Source organism: Aspergillus pseudodeflectus (genome assembly GCF_044049435.1).
Source record: "Aspergillus pseudodeflectus strain CBS 756.74 chromosome Unknown BJX68scaffold_97, whole genome shotgun sequence".
Taxonomy (NCBI): domain Eukaryota; kingdom Fungi; phylum Ascomycota; class Eurotiomycetes; order Eurotiales; family Aspergillaceae; genus Aspergillus; species Aspergillus pseudodeflectus.
Window position 1 is genome coordinate 65,633 of NW_027263873.1, and position 19,196 is coordinate 84,828.

At 52.8% G+C, this 19,196-nt stretch overlaps 7 protein-coding genes across 7 annotated transcripts; 3 read left to right on the forward strand and 4 right to left on the reverse strand.

The window, feature by feature from the left end:
* Positions 1 to 480: 480 nt before the first annotated feature.
* Positions 481 to 4,395, forward strand: BJX68DRAFT_280199 (uncharacterized protein; the record flags this gene model as incomplete). The annotated part of the gene is made up of 11 exons (XM_071048895.1): positions 481 to 698; positions 756 to 1,375; positions 1,432 to 2,076; positions 2,130 to 2,986; positions 3,023 to 3,064; positions 3,095 to 3,282; positions 3,313 to 3,349; positions 3,392 to 3,451; positions 3,482 to 3,495; positions 3,535 to 4,327; positions 4,381 to 4,395. 11 exons carry the CDS (start codon positions 481 to 483, stop codon positions 4,393 to 4,395), a joined length of 3,489 nt encoding a protein of 1,162 aa, XP_070892558.1.
* A 1,076-nt stretch (positions 4,396 to 5,471) lies between these two features.
* BJX68DRAFT_280200 (amidohydrolase) lies at positions 5,472 to 7,085 on the reverse strand (the record flags this gene model as incomplete). The annotated part of the gene is made up of 2 exons (XM_071048896.1): positions 5,472 to 6,812; positions 6,846 to 7,085. The coding sequence occupies 2 exons, from the start codon at positions 7,083 to 7,085 to the stop codon at positions 5,472 to 5,474; spliced, it is 1,581 nt and encodes a 526-aa protein (XP_070892559.1).
* Positions 7,086 to 7,648: 563 nt separating this feature from the next.
* BJX68DRAFT_280201 (major facilitator superfamily domain-containing protein) lies at positions 7,649 to 9,588 on the forward strand (the record flags this gene model as incomplete). The annotated part of the gene is made up of 5 exons (XM_071048897.1): positions 7,649 to 7,709; positions 7,764 to 7,825; positions 7,887 to 7,957; positions 8,005 to 9,187; positions 9,290 to 9,588. 5 exons carry the CDS (start codon positions 7,649 to 7,651, stop codon positions 9,524 to 9,526), a joined length of 1,614 nt encoding a protein of 537 aa, XP_070892560.1. The 3' UTR covers positions 9,527 to 9,588.
* Positions 9,589 to 10,014: 426 nt separating this feature from the next.
* BJX68DRAFT_259588 (Zn(II)2Cys6 transcription factor) lies at positions 10,015 to 11,842 on the reverse strand (the record flags this gene model as incomplete). The annotated part of the gene is made up of 4 exons (XM_071043722.1): positions 10,015 to 10,869; positions 10,941 to 11,447; positions 11,574 to 11,665; positions 11,764 to 11,842. The coding sequence occupies 4 exons, from the start codon at positions 11,840 to 11,842 to the stop codon at positions 10,015 to 10,017; spliced, it is 1,533 nt and encodes a 510-aa protein (XP_070892561.1).
* Positions 11,843 to 12,027: 185 nt separating this feature from the next.
* BJX68DRAFT_249752 (agmatine deiminase family protein) lies at positions 12,028 to 13,479 on the reverse strand. The gene has a single exon (XM_071042169.1). The coding sequence runs from the start codon at positions 13,397 to 13,399 to the stop codon at positions 12,254 to 12,256; it is 1,146 nt and encodes a 381-aa protein (XP_070892562.1). The 5' UTR covers positions 13,400 to 13,479; the 3' UTR covers positions 12,028 to 12,253.
* Positions 13,480 to 15,275: 1,796 nt separating this feature from the next.
* BJX68DRAFT_273077 (MFS transporter) lies at positions 15,276 to 17,033 on the reverse strand (the record flags this gene model as incomplete). The annotated part of the gene is made up of 3 exons (XM_071047356.1): positions 15,276 to 16,303; positions 16,364 to 16,618; positions 16,685 to 17,033. The coding sequence occupies 3 exons, from the start codon at positions 17,031 to 17,033 to the stop codon at positions 15,276 to 15,278; spliced, it is 1,632 nt and encodes a 543-aa protein (XP_070892563.1).
* A 571-nt stretch (positions 17,034 to 17,604) lies between these two features.
* BJX68DRAFT_273078 (fungal specific transcription factor domain-containing protein) lies at positions 17,605 to 19,006 on the forward strand (the record flags this gene model as incomplete). Its single annotated transcript, XM_071047357.1, has 4 exons — positions 17,605 to 17,844; positions 17,901 to 18,069; positions 18,137 to 18,168; positions 18,224 to 19,006. The coding sequence occupies 4 exons, from the start codon at positions 17,605 to 17,607 to the stop codon at positions 19,004 to 19,006; spliced, it is 1,224 nt and encodes a 407-aa protein (XP_070892564.1).
* Between the last annotated feature and the right edge of the window lie 190 nt (positions 19,007 to 19,196).

The window sequence follows — 19,196 nt, forward strand, 5'->3', positions numbered from 1 at the left end:
AAACGATCTAGGATGGAGATGGCCCGTAAAGAAGAGGAGCAGAAGGTTCCGGAATCGGGAGCAGTCAACGAGGAAACCTCTGTCGATGGCGGAGGACCTGTAACTTCCTCGCCTGTTGGTTCTGAAGCCCATAGGGAACAGGACACTCCGACCGAGCAGGACGATTCCATGGAAGGCGCGAATACATTTGACATACCTCTCCCCAGGGCCAATTTTCAACGACCGTTTCTACCACCGCTCCCACACTTCCCACCTGATACTCGGCCGTTTGTTCACTCCGCAACGTTCACTGATTCTGGATATGCCTCCCTACGACCTCAAAAGTGCACGGCAGGAGAAATAGAGCGGTTGGCCTCGGCCAACCCCTCGAATGGCCATATCGCGACCTCTTCAGAGGCAATACGATCCGAGCAAGTAGGTGATTCCGTTTTTGAGGACACCGAGGCAGCAGACGACGATACGAGGAGCATTTATTCTGTGATGACGAACCTTGGAACTTCCACAATTGATGGGTACGTGGCGGTGCTTGCCGAAGAGTTGGCTAGGATGATCCTCCTCCACGAACCGACCACGGATGCTATGGAGAGGATATGTAACTGCCTTCCACACTTGCTAACAGCCCTGTCCCTGAACATCGGCGCTGAAAGGTCTTCACGTATGAATTGGGAGGTTATGGTTTTCATTCACAAATATCGCGGGTAGGACATGCATTTCTCTCAACAAAGGCGTCGGGCTAACCGCTTCGTGTTATCTAGAGATATAGCGAGCACTGTCAGAGATATTATTTCTGAAGACCGTTCAGAGCATAACAAGCGAGACGCCTCTGAAGGAATGAGCCTACAGGAAAAAATGGCTAGGTGGATGCTCAACAGCGAGGAGGATGGAGCCACTGCTTTGGCAATACCCGACCTGGCGCGTCCCAGCGACTACAGTGAGCCGGATAGTGAGCACAATGCGGCGTTACCAGCAATTCAGGCGTATAGGGATATGATCCAATCCGCGCCGTCGTATGCTAAACTTCTAGTGGACCTCCGCCGTGAGATGACCATACAGCCATCGAATCCAGACGTCCTGGCTGAAATGCACAACCGAGTCATTGCAATGCTACCCCAGTCGCGAAGGATCAGTAGGCGGGGTCCACCAGAGACCTTCTGCATGACATTCAACGTGGACTGGGATCCATTGGCGTTTGTTCGAGAGCAAGAGTACGAGGAGGATCCGGAGATTGCGATTAGAGATGCGATCGTAGTCACAGGCGGCATAGCAACAGCGCAGGCAACGACCTGCGTCGAATATCTGCAGCAGACATGGCCCTCGATTGGAGAGCAAATCCTCAACCTGATTGGAAAGGCCTTACGGCCTCCTTACACATCCCGTATTGCTCTGATCAAAGCTATGTTGAGCATGTAAGGCTAATGAAGAATTTCACAGTGACATCAAATCGTACTCCAGCCATCTGCGCCTCCCTCGTGGCAGGCACAATAAGCACGCCGCACTATCTACAGGTCACCGTGGCTGGCCACGCGAGCTGGATTGCTGAAATCGCCCAGATCATGGCGTGGATGGGCTCTGCCCTACGGTCATCCACAACTTCAGATGGCATTCAACTGTGTAGTCCTGCAATCGGACAAGATCCAGGGGACCCCACCTCTCATGGATTGACATGTAGAATCTCATACTCTATGGAGAGCCAACCAAGAGATCAGATATCCCTGAATGGTAAGTGCTGGCATGGCCTGTTCAGAGCCCCCGTGATTGCCAAAGGGTTCCCAATCTCTCGCAGACCAGCATCCCGTCCTGGATTGGAGATACCACTGGATATGATGGCAACTCTCACAGCCACGACGCGTCTTAATTCCTTCAATGGGAAATGGGTTATCAAAGGCTTCTCAACAATGCTTCTACCGACACATTACGAGAAGGATATCATGATGTGGCATTTGTTATACGATGCAGAGGGGGAGCGGATCTCTTACAGTCAAGGCACAAAGTTGTCCACGGTCGAAACACATATTTCCAGCTTTCAGACTGCTCGTCATATCCTAGGGTGGTGTTCTCAGAGTAGGCTATATGCAGGTTTGATTCCCCCTTTGGCCCATCACATCGTGTCCGTGTTAATGGTCACTCAGGGTCCCATGACGCGTCTTACAACGCGCAGCCTTCACGGCTTCCCGGGGTCCCCGAAAGGTCCCCGTTATACAATACCTCGATCTCGATGGGCCAGATCATAACTCGAGGACCATCGTTTTGTCTGGGCAAAAAAGACGTTCCAGTACACGTCACGCGCAACGGGTATGCACGCAAACTGAAGTGGATATCCAAGAAGTTCGTGCTGCTGTGGGATGAGGAAGATCAGCGTGGATGGCTGATAAATGGTACAAGTGCACTTCTGCATCTTGTGCGAACAGCGCTTTACCGTGATAAAGCGGGCGAGCTGTCATCGCTGATAGCTTTCGATCCGGCCAAACTGCAATACGCGCGCCCTTACCAACCAGAATCTGCAGCCTGGGTGCTCTCGAATAAGGCCAACTTGACGCAGAGGATTTATGATGGTGATGATGAACTCCCGACACACTTCCAAAACTACGTCACTGGCTTCTACGACGTTTTGGAGAAGATGATTGACCATCGGATGTACACTTCCAACGCAAATGAGAGCCCACATGCGTACACATCTAGGTCGCAACTCGAAGGCTGGGACTTTGACGACTTGGCCAGCGAGCGTGATCCCATTTATCCTCGAGTGTCGCAGTTGGATCCCGCTGGAAGATCGTGGGCGGACCTTGTCAAGTCAATACACGCAATTACGCTGTTTGGCTGCAAATTCGGAGATATCATCCAATCAACAGAGCGCAAATGCACAAAGTGGTCTACACTACCTAGCGGGCAATCATACCTGGCTGTTTCCCGCGGGGATCTGATGGAGATCATGACAGCGTGCCGAGGAGACCCGTCCTCTGCGCCGGTCCGTCTGACAGACTCGGTGGTATGGCATATCCCAGAAGGATCGACTACATGCAAGTGTAACAGCGGCCAGCTTAATGGCCATTCGAATCTTGTTCAAGTATTATTGCCGGCCAGCATGGCACATAAGATGGTTGAAAACGGGTCGAGTCTCGCGGGCAACGACACCGAAGGCGCGGTTATCTTTGGTTATAACTCGGAACAACCGTGGTACTGGCCGGATTGTGGAGAGCCATCGCAGTCACCCCGCCTCGTGGATCATTGCCAGGAGAAGTGGATGGCATCCCCATCGCATGACAGTGGTATTGGGCAAAGTGTGTCTTCATCGGTTGTACCAGATGATGATAGTGCGGTTTGCGCGGCCAAGGAGGAACGCATTCTACAAGTACATTCCGATCCATTTCTCCAGACTATCCCCGCAAGCCAGATCCAGCAGATACCGAAGCAGGCGTATACCTACCGGGCTACGCGGGACTATACAGTCGCCGTTATTTGCGCACTACATAAGGAGCTCAAGGCTGTGCGAATGCTGTTCGATGAGACTCATGACAGCCCTGAAGTCCCACATAGCGATCCAAACCATTATGTCTTTGGTGGTATGGCCAAGCACAATGTTGTAGCCACCTGCCTACCGGACGGCGAGTATGGAACAAACACTGCTGCTGATGTCGCGGCCAACATGAAGCGGAGTTTCCCAAGGCTCAGGTTCTGTCTATTGGTTGGCATAGGAGGGGGAGTTCCTGGAAAGCATGACATCCGACTCGGTGATGTTGTCGTCAGCACCCCTGGCGGGGCGAGTGTTGGCGTTCTCCCATATGATACCATCAAGACACTGGAGGATGGTACTTTCCAGATAAATGGATATTTGCATCCTTCTCCACGGTGCGTCAGATCTGCCCTCAGCGAGATACAGTCTGACCCCCGCCTTGGTAATGAGCCGCTGGCCACATATTTACAGCAGATGGCGGACTCCGATTATCAGTATGGCCACCCGGGAGAGCAAAATGATACTTTATTCAATCCCGATTACGCGCATTTGGAGACACCCAGAACTGAAACATGCGAAGGTTGCGACAGCGCCAAAGTCCAGATTCGACCTCCAAGAGGCTCATGTCAACCACAAATCCACTACGGCCTTATCGCATCGGGAAACCAAGTCATGAGGAGCGCAACCACGCGAGACAAACTCGGTGCGCAGTATGGCATCATGTGCTTTGAAATGGAGGCAGCCGGAATCATGAACATCCTCTCATGCCTTGTGATACGCGGCATCTGCGACTATTGTGATTCACACAAGAATAAGCATTGGCAGAAGTATGCCGCTGCCACAGCCGCTGCTTTTGCCAAGCTCCTTCTGTCTCGCGTACGCTCGGACGCGGAACGCTCGCAATTAAGCTCTTTGCCAACGTGTACTAGCTTGGGATCCCATGATCAAAGCTATGGCAAGCGACGAGGGTTGCCCATTGAAAAGGAAGTCTTGCATGAGCGTCCGGCCAAACGACGGCGAGCGAATGAATGAGAATTGCTATGCCGTGTTGCCGACCATCACCCCGTCCGCTACATATAAGGCAAAGCTTTTTTCATGGGCATCGTACACCCCGAACCCCTGACCGATAGACCAGGGTCGTTGTTGGGTATCATGCATGTTTCTGTCCATGTTTATTTAGCTGGTACATACCCCTGATATCAAAAAAAAAAAAAAAAAAAAAAAAAAAAAAAAAAAGGGAAAAAGAAAGCGAGCTTGCTTGAATTACTAGACTGCGGTGCGCCTTCATAGTAGAACTGAGGTTGGGTGTGTCTATCGTGCAGGATCTGAAATAGCTGTGGAGGGAATGGGATACCGCGTTATCTACTCACATTAGTATGGAGATAGCATAGAGGCTCATTATTCCAAACCTGATGACCTCTAGATTCTCCGCATTCTCCACCAGTCGCTGAACAGAGGTGGTGTACTTCCCCGCCCCGTAACCAGGGCCGTAAGATACAATCAGTTCGCGGATATGACGGTAGGCCGTCTGGCCGATATCTGGCTCAAGCAGTGGATGCAGCAGCGTTGATTCTTGTTCCCTGGGCGTCGAACTGTGCTGAGACAGGGTCGGAAAGCCGACAGGGAATAATCGGAACGGCCCATTTGTGGGAAGAGAGCGTGTACTTCTGAAGCGATCCGGGCAACTACACATATTAAAGCCACTGGCTACCTTGGTATCTAGCACAGGAACCTATATGTGAACCACCTAAATGAGAAGACAAATCGTGCCGAGGCACTCGCAGAGCTACTAGCGGGCGATAGATGGTAGTGTCGCATGTCTTATTGAAGGTGGTATAGTATGGAGCACCGCCTGTTCCATTCTTACTGGACTTAAGAATAACCATGATAACTAAGCGAGGTACAAGGGTCGTGTTGATCAAATTGGCTGAATAAATATTCATTGTGAGCCTTTTCCAGTTGCAGAGTTCTGCTCTGAGTTCTGCTCTGACACTAAGTCTACCAGCACACGACGACAGCCCTAGGCCGTCGACGCATGCTTGCTATCATACACCAGCCTCCCCTGGTACCACGTCTGGCAAACGACCGCCTCAAGAAGTCTATCCGGCGCCCAATGCATCTCCACAACAACAAAATCAGCACTCAACCCCGGCCTAAGCGCCCCAGTCCACGAGTCCGCGAACCGCGCGTAGGCCGCGCCCTTGGTGGCAGCCGTCATAGCCTCTACCAGACTAATGGCAAACTCCGGGTTCACAGTATGCTCCGTCTCCGGCTCGAGCGCCGAGCGCCTCGTGGTCGCATTGTAGAGGTTGGGAAAGGGAAAGTGACGCGCTGTCGGGGCATCTGTTCCGATCGCCAGCGGCGCACCCCCATCCAGAAACTCCTTGTATGCAAATGCGCGCTTGCAGCGCTCGGAGCCGACCAGGCCGGGCCAGGCCTTGAAGAGGGCAGGGTCGGAGTGGACGGGTTGCACAGAGGCAGTGATGCCCAGCTGGCCCAGGCGCTTTGCGTCTTCTGAGGTGGCCAGCTCGAGATGCTCGATTCTGTGTCTGCGGCCTGGAGTGCCGACTTGGGAGAGGACGTTGATCGCTTGGTGGATGGCCTTGTCGCCGATGGCGTGGATGGCGCACTGGAGACCCGCCGAGTCCGCGCGCTGAACTATCTCTCGTAGCATGTCTGTTGGCCAGATGGGGTCGCCTGCGTGCGACTTGCCATTGTACGACTGGGACAAAGCTGCTGTGCACCCATCAACCGTCCCATCACAGATGAGTTTGATTCCCGCAATGCAGAACGCTGGGTCCTTGAATTTCTGTTGGAGGTGGATTGCTCGATCAACGTGCTTGAGGTTGGCCTGCTGGTTTTCTGAAAATGGCACGAGCCAGTGTGTTGCAATATGGAATGGAAACTGTCTATCACGGCGGAACTTGTCAAGTAGCTCCCACGTATCTTCGTTCATAGCCATGTCCACGACGCCAGTGTAGCCAGACGCCGTATAAGAAGTGACAGCCGCTTGCAATGCGGCTGCTTTATCCTGCGCCGTGTAGGTGCTCTCGAGATGGGGCCACACGAGGTCTACCAGTGCAGACTCGTCCAAAAGCCCCGACGCTCTCCCATTTTGATCCCGGTGGATTGTTCCACCAGGAGGATCGGGAGCCGAGTGAGCCTGCATTTCGTCAAGAGCAGCGGAGTTACACCACACCGAATGGAGATCAAACGAGTCGATGAAAATCGGGCGCGGATCAAGATCATCTAGCATGCTGGCGAGGGCGATGCCCTTGGTTGAAGACTGGATCCAGCCCTGGCACAGGATCCGTGGGACAGATGGGGTTGCCTTTGCGTATGAGGAGATCGTCTCTCGGATCTGTTCGAGCGAGGTGCAGTTGATTAAATTCACTTTCTGCAGGGAATGACCATATTTCAGGATGTGCACGTGGGCATCGATGAATCCAGGGAGGACAATGCGGTTCTCCAGGTCGATGATCGTTGAATCATGAGGGGTCTTAGTGTCATCAAGGTTTCCAACAAACGAAATCCGGCCATTCTCAACGATCATTCCACTGGTAAACTCGCTCCCAGGTTCAGCGGAGGATTGGGATGGCGCAAAAATGCGGCCATTCCGGAAGACAGACGTCATTCTGGATAAGATAAGATGGCGAGAGTTATCTGGCGCAAGTCCAGACGCCTGGAATTCTGAAAGTATTCAATGGATGTGGGAGTTGTAAAATAAAAGCAAAATCCTCATACTCTTCGAGTTTCCCTTCGGGGCATTAGTCCATCAGGGCCAGATTTGGGGTCATGTAGGAGTGTTTCACGCCAGCCGCTAATGCTGCAGCTAGTAATGATGCCATGGGAACGCGTTAGCCGAGCCCCTTCCCCACTGGAACCATACTGTATTACTGAAATGCGCAATACCCCCAATTGTTTCTCCTTGCACTTTGCGTGTACCTTCCTTTTCCAGAATGGCTGTATCGTGATTACTGAATCGTGACTGGCTCTAGATACAAACATTGATGCCGTGATGAACTGATATAGAGGTGTAAACTGATAAGAACCCTGTGTCAGGCGCAATAATGTCAGTATACAAGAAAGCAACACGCCTACGAGATTGTTCTTAGAGGCAAAGACAGCTTTTGACCTCCTCCCTACTAATTTGCCTTTTTCTTTACACAGGCCAGAGATTTTACCACTGCCAAAGTGATGTCTTCTGTCAGCCCGCAAATGGACCCTGCCTGGCCGCCAGGAACAGTCCGGCTCGAGGGTGAGTAGCTGACCACTGGATCCCTAACCTCAACTAACTGTATGCTATCAACAGATTTTTCCGAGTCGCAAGTGATCCTCGAACCGAAACCTAGCAGAGATCCAAATGACCCTCTGGTCAGTGTCGCAAGCCACACGGGTTGCACAACAGCGATACTGATATTGCCTTGTCAACCAGAACTGGCCGCAATGGAGGAAACACTTGAACTTTGGCCTTGTGTCATACTATGTGGTAATGGTCATGGCATTGTGAGTACAGTCACTCTGGCTACGTCGAGATGGTGCTAAATGCATAGGATCAATGTCACGACGGTTACCTGGGGTCCCATGAACTCCGAACTAGGCTTTAGCTTTGCACTGCTAAACGACAGCTACGCGGCCGGCTGCGGAGCACTCGCAATCGGAGGGGTGATGCTGATTCCGTTCGCTTTGAAGTTCGGCCGACGCCCCGTCTACGTCCTGAGCACCGCGTTCCAGTGCGGGATCAGCATCTGGCAGGCACGTATGCAGAACGTCGCGGATCTGATGCTGGTCAATATACTGAGCTGCATCGTGGGAGCGCTGTCTGAGGTGATGGTTCAAATGACGGTCGCTGATGTCTACTTTGTGCATGAGCGAGGGCTGATGAATACGATCTATTACTGGTTTATGACTGTTGGTGTCTCCCTGGCGCCGCTGGCCGGGGGCTACATTACGAGTGCCCAGGGCTGGCGCTGGGTGTGGTGGTGGATGGCCATTTTGCTTGGAGGAGGACTCTTGGCCTTTGTGTTCCTTTATGAGGAGACCATGTTCAATGGCCCGGTCATTGATGGTGTCCCAGTCACTACCGAGGCAGCTACGCGGCAACACTCTTCGAAGGAAAGGCGCGGGGACCCCGTTCCAGAAGTTATCGATGCGGCGAAAAGGGACACACTCCCCTACGAAGCTGTCGACATTGACGGCTCTATCCCGACGAAAAGCTACCGCCAAAAGCTGGCACTATGGACTACCTCTTCACTCCCTTTCAGTCACGTCGTGAAACACACCTATCAGCCATTCCTAATCATGTTCAGCATCCCCGCAGTCTTCTACATGGCCCTCGAATACGGAATCATGACCGCCTGCACCACAGTTCCAGTGACAACCTTGTCATCCGTCATGACCCTGCCGCCCTACAACTTCGGCTCCTCCCAGATCGGACTCATGGGGCTCGCACCGTTCACTGGCGGCTGCCTATCGGCTATCCTCGCCGGCCCACTCAGCGATAGGGCCGTCCTGTATCTGGCCAAGCGGAACCGCGGGATCTTTGAGCCAGAGATGCGCCTGTGGCTCTGCCTCGCGTTCGTCCCATGTGTCCCCGCCGGACTCTTCATGTTCGGCATCAGCCTCGACGCGGGCTCCCACTGGCTTCTCCCCGCGTTTGGCCTGGGATTGACGTCCTTTGGGGTTGTCCCAGCGAGTAGTGCCGCACTCACTTATTTGACAGATGCATATACAGATGTGTGTGAATCCTGCCACCCTTGCTTGCCCTCTATATATACCGTATAGTGAGAGAGAGAGAGAGAGAGAGCCAAAGACCCGTCGCTAACTGCTCTCATCCAGATAATCGCAGATTCGATCGTCGCGGTGACATTTACTCGAAACGTCATTTCCACAATTCTTGTCTTTGCGCTCCAGCCGTGGGTCGACCGCGTCGGCCTGAAGTGGTTCTACGTTACGTTCGGGCTGATCACGCTCGTTGTGATGATGGGCAACCTGCTGTTTGTTTATTTTGGGAAGAGCTTCCGGATCAGGTCGGCGGGGAGATACGGCCGTTTTGCTCGGCAGTTGGGTATTTGAGATTCAAGGCTTGTGGTAGTGACTAGGCGAACAATATTTTTCTTGAGTATGGGTTGTGCAGATCTACCAGCAAGCCTCGTATTGAAATGCTGTTTCAAGAGCAGAGGGTTTCTTCTGCACAGGCCCGTATACTAGGTAATCAGGTAGTAGTTGGAGTACATGGCCCATGATTCTTATCTGACCAATGGCGTCGTTTTGCGCGATTGTTTCCTCATTGCGTAAGGAACGGCGGCCTCAAAGTGCAGGGCTACTACGTGTGGGGTACGCCACTCTTATCTTGTCTGCAGTGTTGCACTTTAGTCATATCGTCGGACACTTAACTATGGAACAAGAACGATGAGGCAAATGACAGATGTGTCCGCGCTATCGGGTTACAGACGGAACAGTACGCTGGTACTGGAAAGGATACAGAAATCAATGTGTCATACGTACCCAAGAGCCCTATTTAGTAGTGCTATCGCTAGGCGGGGAATTCCGTGCCGACTCTCTCATGATGGATTCCCCCGCAACATATCCGCCAACCTCGCCATCGTCCCATTCCGCGTCGCCTCGCGAAATGCCTCCACCCGAGACAACAGAAGGCCCCGGTCTCGTTTGCGCGAGGCGAACCGCACCAATACATAGATAGGCCATCCGTAGTATTCTGCGTAGTAGTCCGTAGCTGGTTGGAGAAGGCTGACGAGCCGGACACCCTCTGTCACGAGGCTGGGGATGTTGAATGCACTCTGCATGCTGTTGTGATGGTGGCCGTTGTGAGTGGCACGCAGCATGTCGGCGAGCAGGATTTCCGCTGCGATTATGTAGAGCGTTGGGCCGAGGAATGCCGAATTGTTGCTAGAGGCTGTACCAGCCCCAACTGCAGTTTTGGCGGTATCCGGAAACCCGGTCAAAGATAGTCCCTTCTTATACAGGGAGCGGTATTGGGATAATTGTGCCTTGAGCTCTTGACATGCTTGGAAACGGCCATCGTGGTCTGCGCGGCGCAACTCGTACGCCCGATGCATTAGCGAGATCTCCCGCACGAGCACAAATAGTCCCGGTGGCGCACCCAGGACAGGAGAGTCCAGGTGCTCTAGTGTGTCTGCACGACTTGACATGGTATCCAGAGCACCCTGCGCGAGTTGTATCGCGGCATTGAAATTCGCCGCCTGTTGGTCGGGTAGAGGGTTGAACGGGACACTCGTTGCGGCGTGGAATATGAAGCCTTCCATCACGACTCGGCGGAGTGTATCACCATCCCCAGAGGAGCCTCGACTATCCGCTCCAGACAACTCAGACTGAACCATCTGAGCGAGCCCAGATAAATGCGCGCCGACTCCGCTCGATGGCCCTGGTCTAGACCGCTATCCCACCCGTCCCAGCATCAGTCAAGACTACCACGAGGGCGCTCCGCGGAATGTGTCTGGGAACGTACCTCGAATATACACAGGATAAGAACCGTAGAGGCAATTGCTGTGCTGTGTCTCCCCGAGTCGGCGCCGCCAAGCACCTCGCGCAGTCCCGTGATGGCGCGCACGTAATTCTTTGCTGATAAGCGGTGGAAATACTCTCGGGCGCCGGCATTGTGAGTGGGGTACTCGGCTCCGCACGACGCCAACAGGGCGTGCATGTAAAACGGCGTATGCATTGCCATGGCCATCGATTGCTGATAACAGGATTCGACTACTGGCGCCGAAGCCATGGGCCGGAACAGCTCGCGGAGCCATTTACTGCGGACAAGGTCGAAGATCGGCCGGCTGCTCGTACAGAGGTCCAGTGCTCCGGTTTCACAAGGTACCGTCCGGGGTAGACTTGGTCTAGCAGGCTCTTCTGTAGGGGGACGTGTCAGATCCGGACGGTTATAGCTGTGTGATATAGTCACGCTCTGACTGCTAATTATGTATGGTGGAGTGAAACATGTTGGGGGGGACGGTGGTAGCTCCTGTGAGGCCTCTGGGTCATGCGAGGTAACCAGCCAGGTGTCCTGTGCGGACTGCAGCCGTCTTGGCGTGTAGAGATTTGATTGAGAATCATCGAAAGCTGAATTATGTGCTGTATCGTGACTTACAAGCCCCGCGGGCCATATACATGTGAGCCATCTCCGATCACAATTCCGGCACGTGCCTTGTTGCTCGTCGCACTTCTTTCGTCTTTTGCGGCCTGCAGTATCTCATTAGCCCATCGTTATCAACCAGATCTGTCTTGGGCCATGAAAGATGTCGCATCAGCGATTGGTAGCTATTGGAATGAGTCCATACATGTCAAACACCCCGTCTTGGTTCTGAGGTGCGCAGGGGCCCGGCGGGGGCGGCGATATGATTTAGGAGTGGATGGCATTACCTCTAGCGAAGAGGCGTAGGACTTGTCTCCTCTCGTGCTTGGTAGAGTATAGACTGGACGAGCGCGTCGAACTGCAGTGTTGTGTGGAATGTTTGATTGCAGTCCTGCGGGGAATGGCACGTTTTCCGCGTCATGGGACCTCCCGACTCCAATTCCATCCCTAGACATTTACCCCACAATCGCTTATCTTTGGGGTAGTACTAGCCGACCAATGGTGTCACTTTGCGCATTTCAACTGCAGTGGGTTAACTAGGCCTTACCCCATACATGGCCGAGACTAAATACACTCAGCTCGTACTATCCGTTTCCTTATCGGTGAGTTACATCAATTTCAATATCCATAATGCAGAACGCCTCTAATTGGGTATACATGTACATTGTTCGCTACTACCAGCTCGACGTTACTCGCTAATCTTCCAGGGCAAAAACTCCCTGGGTGGAGCAGTGAAGGACGCCACCTGCCAGGGGCACCGCGCGTACTGCAAGTGGCCAGATAGTACGGTCCGGGCATAACCTCTGCAAGGTCTGCACTGCGTCCTGGTCACGAGCCACATCCCCAAACTGCGGAACGATCAAGCCTCCGTTGACAAAGTAGTAGTTGACATAGTTGGTCGCGGGCTCCTCGTAGGTCAACGGACCAAGGGCTTCAGGATCGGGTTCGTCTATCGTATGAACCTCGAAGCGCCGGCCCTTTGCATCGACCGACTGCGCGAGGATGTCCCTGATTTCTTCATAGACCTCAATCCAGGGCCTCGGCGCCGACGGGTGCGGGCGCGAGAGAACAACAACGCCGGGACGCACAAAGTTGACCTCGGCGTCCGCGTGAACATCCGTGACATCAAGCCCCTTCCGACCAGGAAACCATATGATCTTCTCGACTCCCAGGAGACGACTGAGTTCGGCTTCGATTTCAGAGCGTGAGAGACCGGGATTGCGATTCTCATTAATGATGCTGCTCTCCGTCGCGAGTAGAGTGCCCTCGCCATCCACGACCAGCGCGCCACCCTCCAGGCAAATCTTCGACTCAACAGGGGTTACGGGAGACGGAGATGTATCCGACTCAATAACCCGCTTCGCAAATGTAGAGTTCTCCTCTAGCTCCGCAGGGCTCATCACCGGCCAATCCCGACCGTCTGCCGCGCGATGCGCGTCTGCAACTTCCTCCTTTCGACCCCATTCGGAGAAGCCAAAGTTGATTGCGAACCGGCGGTGCCGGTTGGATTCGTCCGCCGCGCGCACATACACGGGCCCAGTGTCGCGGACCCAGAGGTGGTTCGTGGGAAATGGAATGATGGACACGTTGGAGATGTTGCCCTTGGATTTGGCGATGGCTTCGTGGACTAGCGACTGTGCATTGGTGACATCTTCGGGGCGGGCGTAGAGACGGACGGGTTCGAATGCTGAGACTGCCCCGGCGAGGGCTGCGATCTCACTGCAGGCGAGTTTGTAGTATTCCCGGGCGATGGACTGTTTGGACGGGAATCCTAGAATCGTGGCAATGTGACGCGAATACCCGGCAGGGTAGATGTATCGAGCAGCTGGAGTGCTGGCCATGGTCACGGCGGGGGATGATCAATATGCTGGACAGCAAAGCCGAAAACAGGGTGTAACCTTCTGGTCTTATTGGGATGTCTCGAGTTTAAGAATGGTATTTGTAATGACTAACTAGGCAGGAGTTTAGGTTAACGCAAGGACCTGCCTTGATGGGCGTAGTTGCCCGGATCCCGAGGATCCCGGGCGGGGCATGAGATCAGCCAATGGGGCCCTCTAACCACTCACGCACTAGCCGAGTCTTATACATCTTGTTGGAAGAAACACAGGTGGAAAGGTGCTGTGCCAGGTCACGTGTCCTTCCAAAGCCTTACCAAAAGACCAACATGAATCGCGAGATACCTCGCGATTCCCCTGGAACCCATTAAGTAGCGCACTGGGACCTTGTAAGCCTGAGATCAACCACCACGTGGGATCCTCCAAGGCCTTACAACAGGCCCCTCGCAAGACGCCTATGAACAAGAGCGCAAGAAGGAGAATGTGGTCGTTGCGACTAATTTAAATGCTTTTAAAGATATTAAAAAAGTTGTTGCTCCTTCTACTATGAGTCTTGAATTAGGTAAGTTCGTGCTATGGTGATGATACTGTATTGGCTACTGCCTAAAATTATATTGTGCAGGGTGAGTATGAAGTTAATAGCCTGTAAAAAACCTACAGTTCCAACAATAACCAAACAACTTTTTTTTTTTTAGTATTTATAGTAATATGCCCTAACCATCAACAACCAACGCCCTTCAAAGCAGCCCCAGTTTAGTGTTTAGTGTTTAGTGTTTAGTGTTTAGTGTTTAGTGTTTAGTGTTTAGTGTGTTTTCAAGTTTCCACTCCCCCTATAATTCAAACCATGATCGACTATCCTCCGCACATAGGAAACTCTCAATAGAATACACCGCAGCCAGTATCGTCTCCGAGTCTTAGCGAGACACTGGGCTCTTAGGCCTCGAAGTCCGCATCGCATTCGGGTCCGCCTCCCTCCCCGCATCCTCAACCAGAGCCTGGATGCGCGGATGCGACGGACGGCGCGTGAGAGTCTGCGCCGTCCGCTCGGCGACCGTTTCTGGACGAGCGGCACCGGCACCGGCATTGGCATTGGTCTGTCTAGCTTGGGATTGGGACTGTGACTGTGACTGGGACTGTTGAGAGTTGTTGGAAGACATGTTGACTGGCTTGATCAATTTGACCGGTCTATTCGTCGAGAAAAAGGACTATAGAAGCTAACGGACTGGTTTGGAGCTCGTTGGCTTTATAGCGCTTCTGCTCGGAGAGAATGATGGGGATGATGGCGAGGACATGGGTGATGGGATGGCTCGAGGGCTTTTTATATTTACGACTCTCGGCTCAAACAAAGGAATATGGAATGAAAGGCGTCATTGTTTCCCAATCGATTGTTTAGCGTCTGTCAATTGCCCGAACAATGAAGAAGTCGAGGGACGAATCCCTTGATGGTGTTGGATGCATTGTGGTAAGAACAAAGGGTCAGCGATCGATAATGCGTTCTCGACTCCCGTATTCGAAGAATGCGGAGTATGAAGGTGCATAAAGAGGTTGAAAGTAGACTATGAGATGGCTTTGATTTACTTTCTTTCATTATTTACGCTTGTTCTAGCCGTAGATATGAGGATAGCTATAGTGTAATCAAGGTCAATGTGCCGAGTGCATGAAAGCTTAGTATACATTGTGAGACAGATTAGGTTCTATAAGACAAAAGATCCAGAAAAAGCAAGGCGGGATAGTTTGGTACGAGGGGAAACATCGGCAGGTCTGGCAAAGTCAGAATATCCCATGCGCACTCCGACTCCTACTCTCCAGGGCACTGTAACTAGTTGAGCGAAAGGCATTCGCGGGAGCGGTTGCATGCAGAGAGACAACTAGAGGCTCGGTCTTATGCCTTGGCTTTGATATCAGCGTCATCGGGTGCCGTGTCCTCGCCCGCTGTTGCTTGCGATTGTGACTGTTGCTGCACCTGCGCATGCAGCCTCCTTATAAACGCATCTGATTCAGCAGCATACTTACAGCGCTTCCTAATCGCCGCGCCATAATTGTAAAACAGAAACGGAAACGGAGCACACGCTAGAGCCAGGAATGCCGGGATGGAAGACGCCCAGTGGATTCCCAACGCCTCATACATGTACGAGGTAAACAAAGGAAACGCTGCCCCGAACAGAGAGCGCAGCACTGAATTCGCCGCCAGCACGGATGCAGCATAGAATGTATATGCGTCGATCAGGTAGTTCAGGATCCCGAGGACGATAAGCACCAGGCCGAAGCCAAAGGGGACACCGGCTGCAGTGCAAGCCATGAAGTGAATGGATGGAGAGTTTGTCCATGCGAACCAGAAAAGGCCAATTGGGATTGCGATTGATGCGAGGATGCAGGGTGGTAGTCGGGACTCGGGGGGTGCGGCGCCGCCATGTCGACACTCGGTCTTGATGTAACGGATGTTATTGTCAATAATGGTGTAGGCGACTGCCACCAACATGCCCACGACGATGGCAAGAAATGGGAGGGCGCCTACGCCTTGATTCCACCCTCGGCCCTGTTGGAACACAATTGGATACGCAGCAAAGAGCATAAAAAGCGTTCCGTAAAGGATGGCCATGTAGACTGATAATAGGAAGACAATAGGTTCCCGAAACAGGAGAACCCACGGGCGGGATAATGCAACTTTGAATGAGGTTTTGAGGCTGACTGCTTTCTGGTCAATATCGGCTTGGGTGCGATAGATCCTTCCAGTCATGGTGGACAGTTTGGCCGCACGATGGCGCAAAAGCACGGGGGCGTAGGTTTCTGGGATCAGCAGAGCGCCTACAATCCAGACAAGCCCGGAACAGGCCCCGAGGAGGCCCATGACCCAGCGCCAGCCGGCTTTCAAACCCAAGAACCCACCAGCAATAGGACCGATGACGGGACCTGCGACACCACGATTAGTTTACCCGACTAGCCATGGGACCGAAACAAGGGATAGTGTACCTAAAAATGGTGCAGCCGCAAATATACTCATGGCGATCGCTCGCTCCTTTGCTGGGAACATGTCTGCAATCACCCCTCCTGCGTTGGTTAACGGGGATGATCCAAATGCGCCGGCGAAGAATCTCAGGATTAAAAGTGTGCAGCTATTCTGAGCACCCGCGGCAGCACAATTGAATGCGGTCAACGCGCAGTATGTGGTGATGAAGAGGATCTGCCGGCCGAACATTTCACTGAGCGGCGCCCATAGAAGAGGCCCTGGATATCATGCAGTCAGCTAGGCGTTTGCAAATGTCGCAAGTTGCCAGCGGGCGGCTACTTTACCTATCGCGAAGCCCACAACAAACAGTGAAACTCCCAGCGTTGCAACCTCGGTGCTGATATGAAATTCTTCGATGATCTGTGTGATGCCACCCGAATATGCCGAAGAATCAAGCGAGACTGCCAATGTCGCTAAGGCCATTACAATCGTAATGGACCATTTCTTCCCTGGACCGAAGCGCATGGGATCGCGAGGGTCATCCGGGATCCATGTTACCACATAGGGGTCTTCTTCAGTGCCAGAGCCGGGATACGAATAGTCAATGATTTCCTGCGTTATGATGCCTTGCTCGACGACCAGTCGCCAGTAGGGAATATGGGTACCTTTGGGCAATTCGCAGATTTTCGCCATGGGGGAGAGTTGTCTGGTGCTGGATTATCTTGAGGCAAAGAACTGGCGCTGAATAAATAGGAATCATATTCTGCGAGGTAATGCATACTTATAAATGATATGGTAACTTTCTGAGCGGGCTGGTGCCGCTCGGATCATCGCTCGGACGGTCATTCGGATGGTGGTTCGGGATTACCGCACAGCACCGAGAGCTGCTTGAGGAGGTGATTGCAATACTCCAGGCCCATAGCAAGCCATCTTGTATCTGTTTGGAGAGTGAGTGGAGCAAGTGTTGGCTGATTAACGCCGTTAACTCCTTCCTGCGCCAGTCGCTCCTGGAGTCTTTGTTCTCTTCTTCCTTCCCATCTCAACCTCTCAACAACTCCAAAGCAATGTCAGCAGAGCTACTGGCAAAACAGCGCCGGCGGAGAGACAAGCCGCAGCTATCCTGCAATCTCTGTCGCAAGCGAAAGTACTCGCCCTTGGCCCCCACTATATCCCACCACCCAAAAATCAAGCACAATAGTAGAACACGACTGATTTGACCTCGATCAAATTGAGTACGATGTGATCGGAGCATACCCTGCAAGACATGCGTGAGCCGCGGAGAACACGACATTGCGTCTATGGGCCTCATCCTCCTGCTGTTTCCCGAATACATCAATCCGACCTTGACCACAAGCACCCTCGTCGTGCTCGTTCAGCCATCCAAGAAGACATCATCCCCATACCAGATCCGCATTTGAATGAAGCCTCGGCAGAACAGGACCCAGCGATAGCCGGTGCGGCAGATTTGGTTGGCGGCGAGAATTGGCCAGATATCGAGAATATAGTATGATCACCGCGTTTTCTTGACGCACCACTACTGATTTACCAATCGACATATAGTTCCCAAGTGGCGAGCGGACAGGTGAAGAGCAGCCGTCCCACTTACCTCAACTGCTGCTCGGGCTACGCGAGGGTACCACGGTCAAAAGTCTGCTGGCATCGGTTCCCCCAAAGGCGCAGGTTGGCCGGTTGGTCTCCAAGTACTTCAACTCGTTGGATCTGGCAGTATGTAAGTATTGAGCCTGTTCGCGTCCTCCAATCGGAGCACACAGCTAATTCACTACTGTATATCACAGGGATCAGTCACCCGCCAACGTTTCAAGACCAAGTATATCTACCCTTCCGGGGTCTGCTAGTCACCATTACTGATACAGGCTGAACAGTATGACCGATTTTGGGGAGACCAAAACTCAGCAATGCTGAATTGGCTCAGCATCCTGTTTAGTATCATGTGCCTGGCCACCGATCTCATGCTGCACTCCGGCCAGCCGCTACCTTTGACGGACTCGACGGGGCAAGAATCAGTGATTACCTTTCGCAAATGTAGTGCGCAATGTCTGTTGTTGAGTAACTATACCAGACCTACCACCCATACAGTCGACGCGTTGCTGTTGTATTTCTACACGGAACTCGTACACTTGCACGACACAGACTTTGGGCTGCATCTTGTCCTCACAATGATGATCCGAGTGGCGATGAAAATGGACTATCACCGCGATTCATCTCACTATCCAGAAATCTCCATCTTTACTGGCGAGATGCGACGGCGAGCGTGGGCTCTCTTGGTTCAGCTCGACATCCTCGTGTCTCTTCAGGTTGGCCTCCCGCGGATGATCAACGATCGAGATTGCGACACCCAGGCTCCGCGCAACATCCCCGCCGAGGAGTTGCATCCCGATATGACTACATTGCCTGCTTCCCGACCGGAATCGGGTAGCGCACCTAGATCATATATGCGGGCGAGATCCAGCTTGATCTCCGTGCTAGGACTAATCCACGACCAGGTCACATCCGTCCATCCTCTAGATTACAAGACCGTCATTCAGCTCGATGAGATGCTGAACGCGCAACACAAAGCACTGCCCCAGGGCCTTCAAGTACACAAGTCCCCTCGGGTGACGGACTCTGCGGCGGCTGTAATGAGAAGCCTCTCATTAGACCTCTAGTTTCAAAAGTCCCGATGCGTCCTGCATCGGTGGTACATGACGTCTCAAAATCGACTGTCGTGGGAGACATGTATCGACGCCGCCCTGGCGATTATTGGTCATCAGTCATATGTATATCGCGAAACCCAGTCCGGGGGACTCCTGAGCGGTCATCTGTGGAAAATCACGTCATTTTATTTTGTAAACCAAG

What these genes read in the sequence shown, in the direction of transcription:
- BJX68DRAFT_249752 (XM_071042169.1), bottom strand. Translation starts at nt 13,399, where the DNA reads ATGGCCAGCACTCCAGCTGCTCGATACATCTACCCTGCCGGGTATTCG.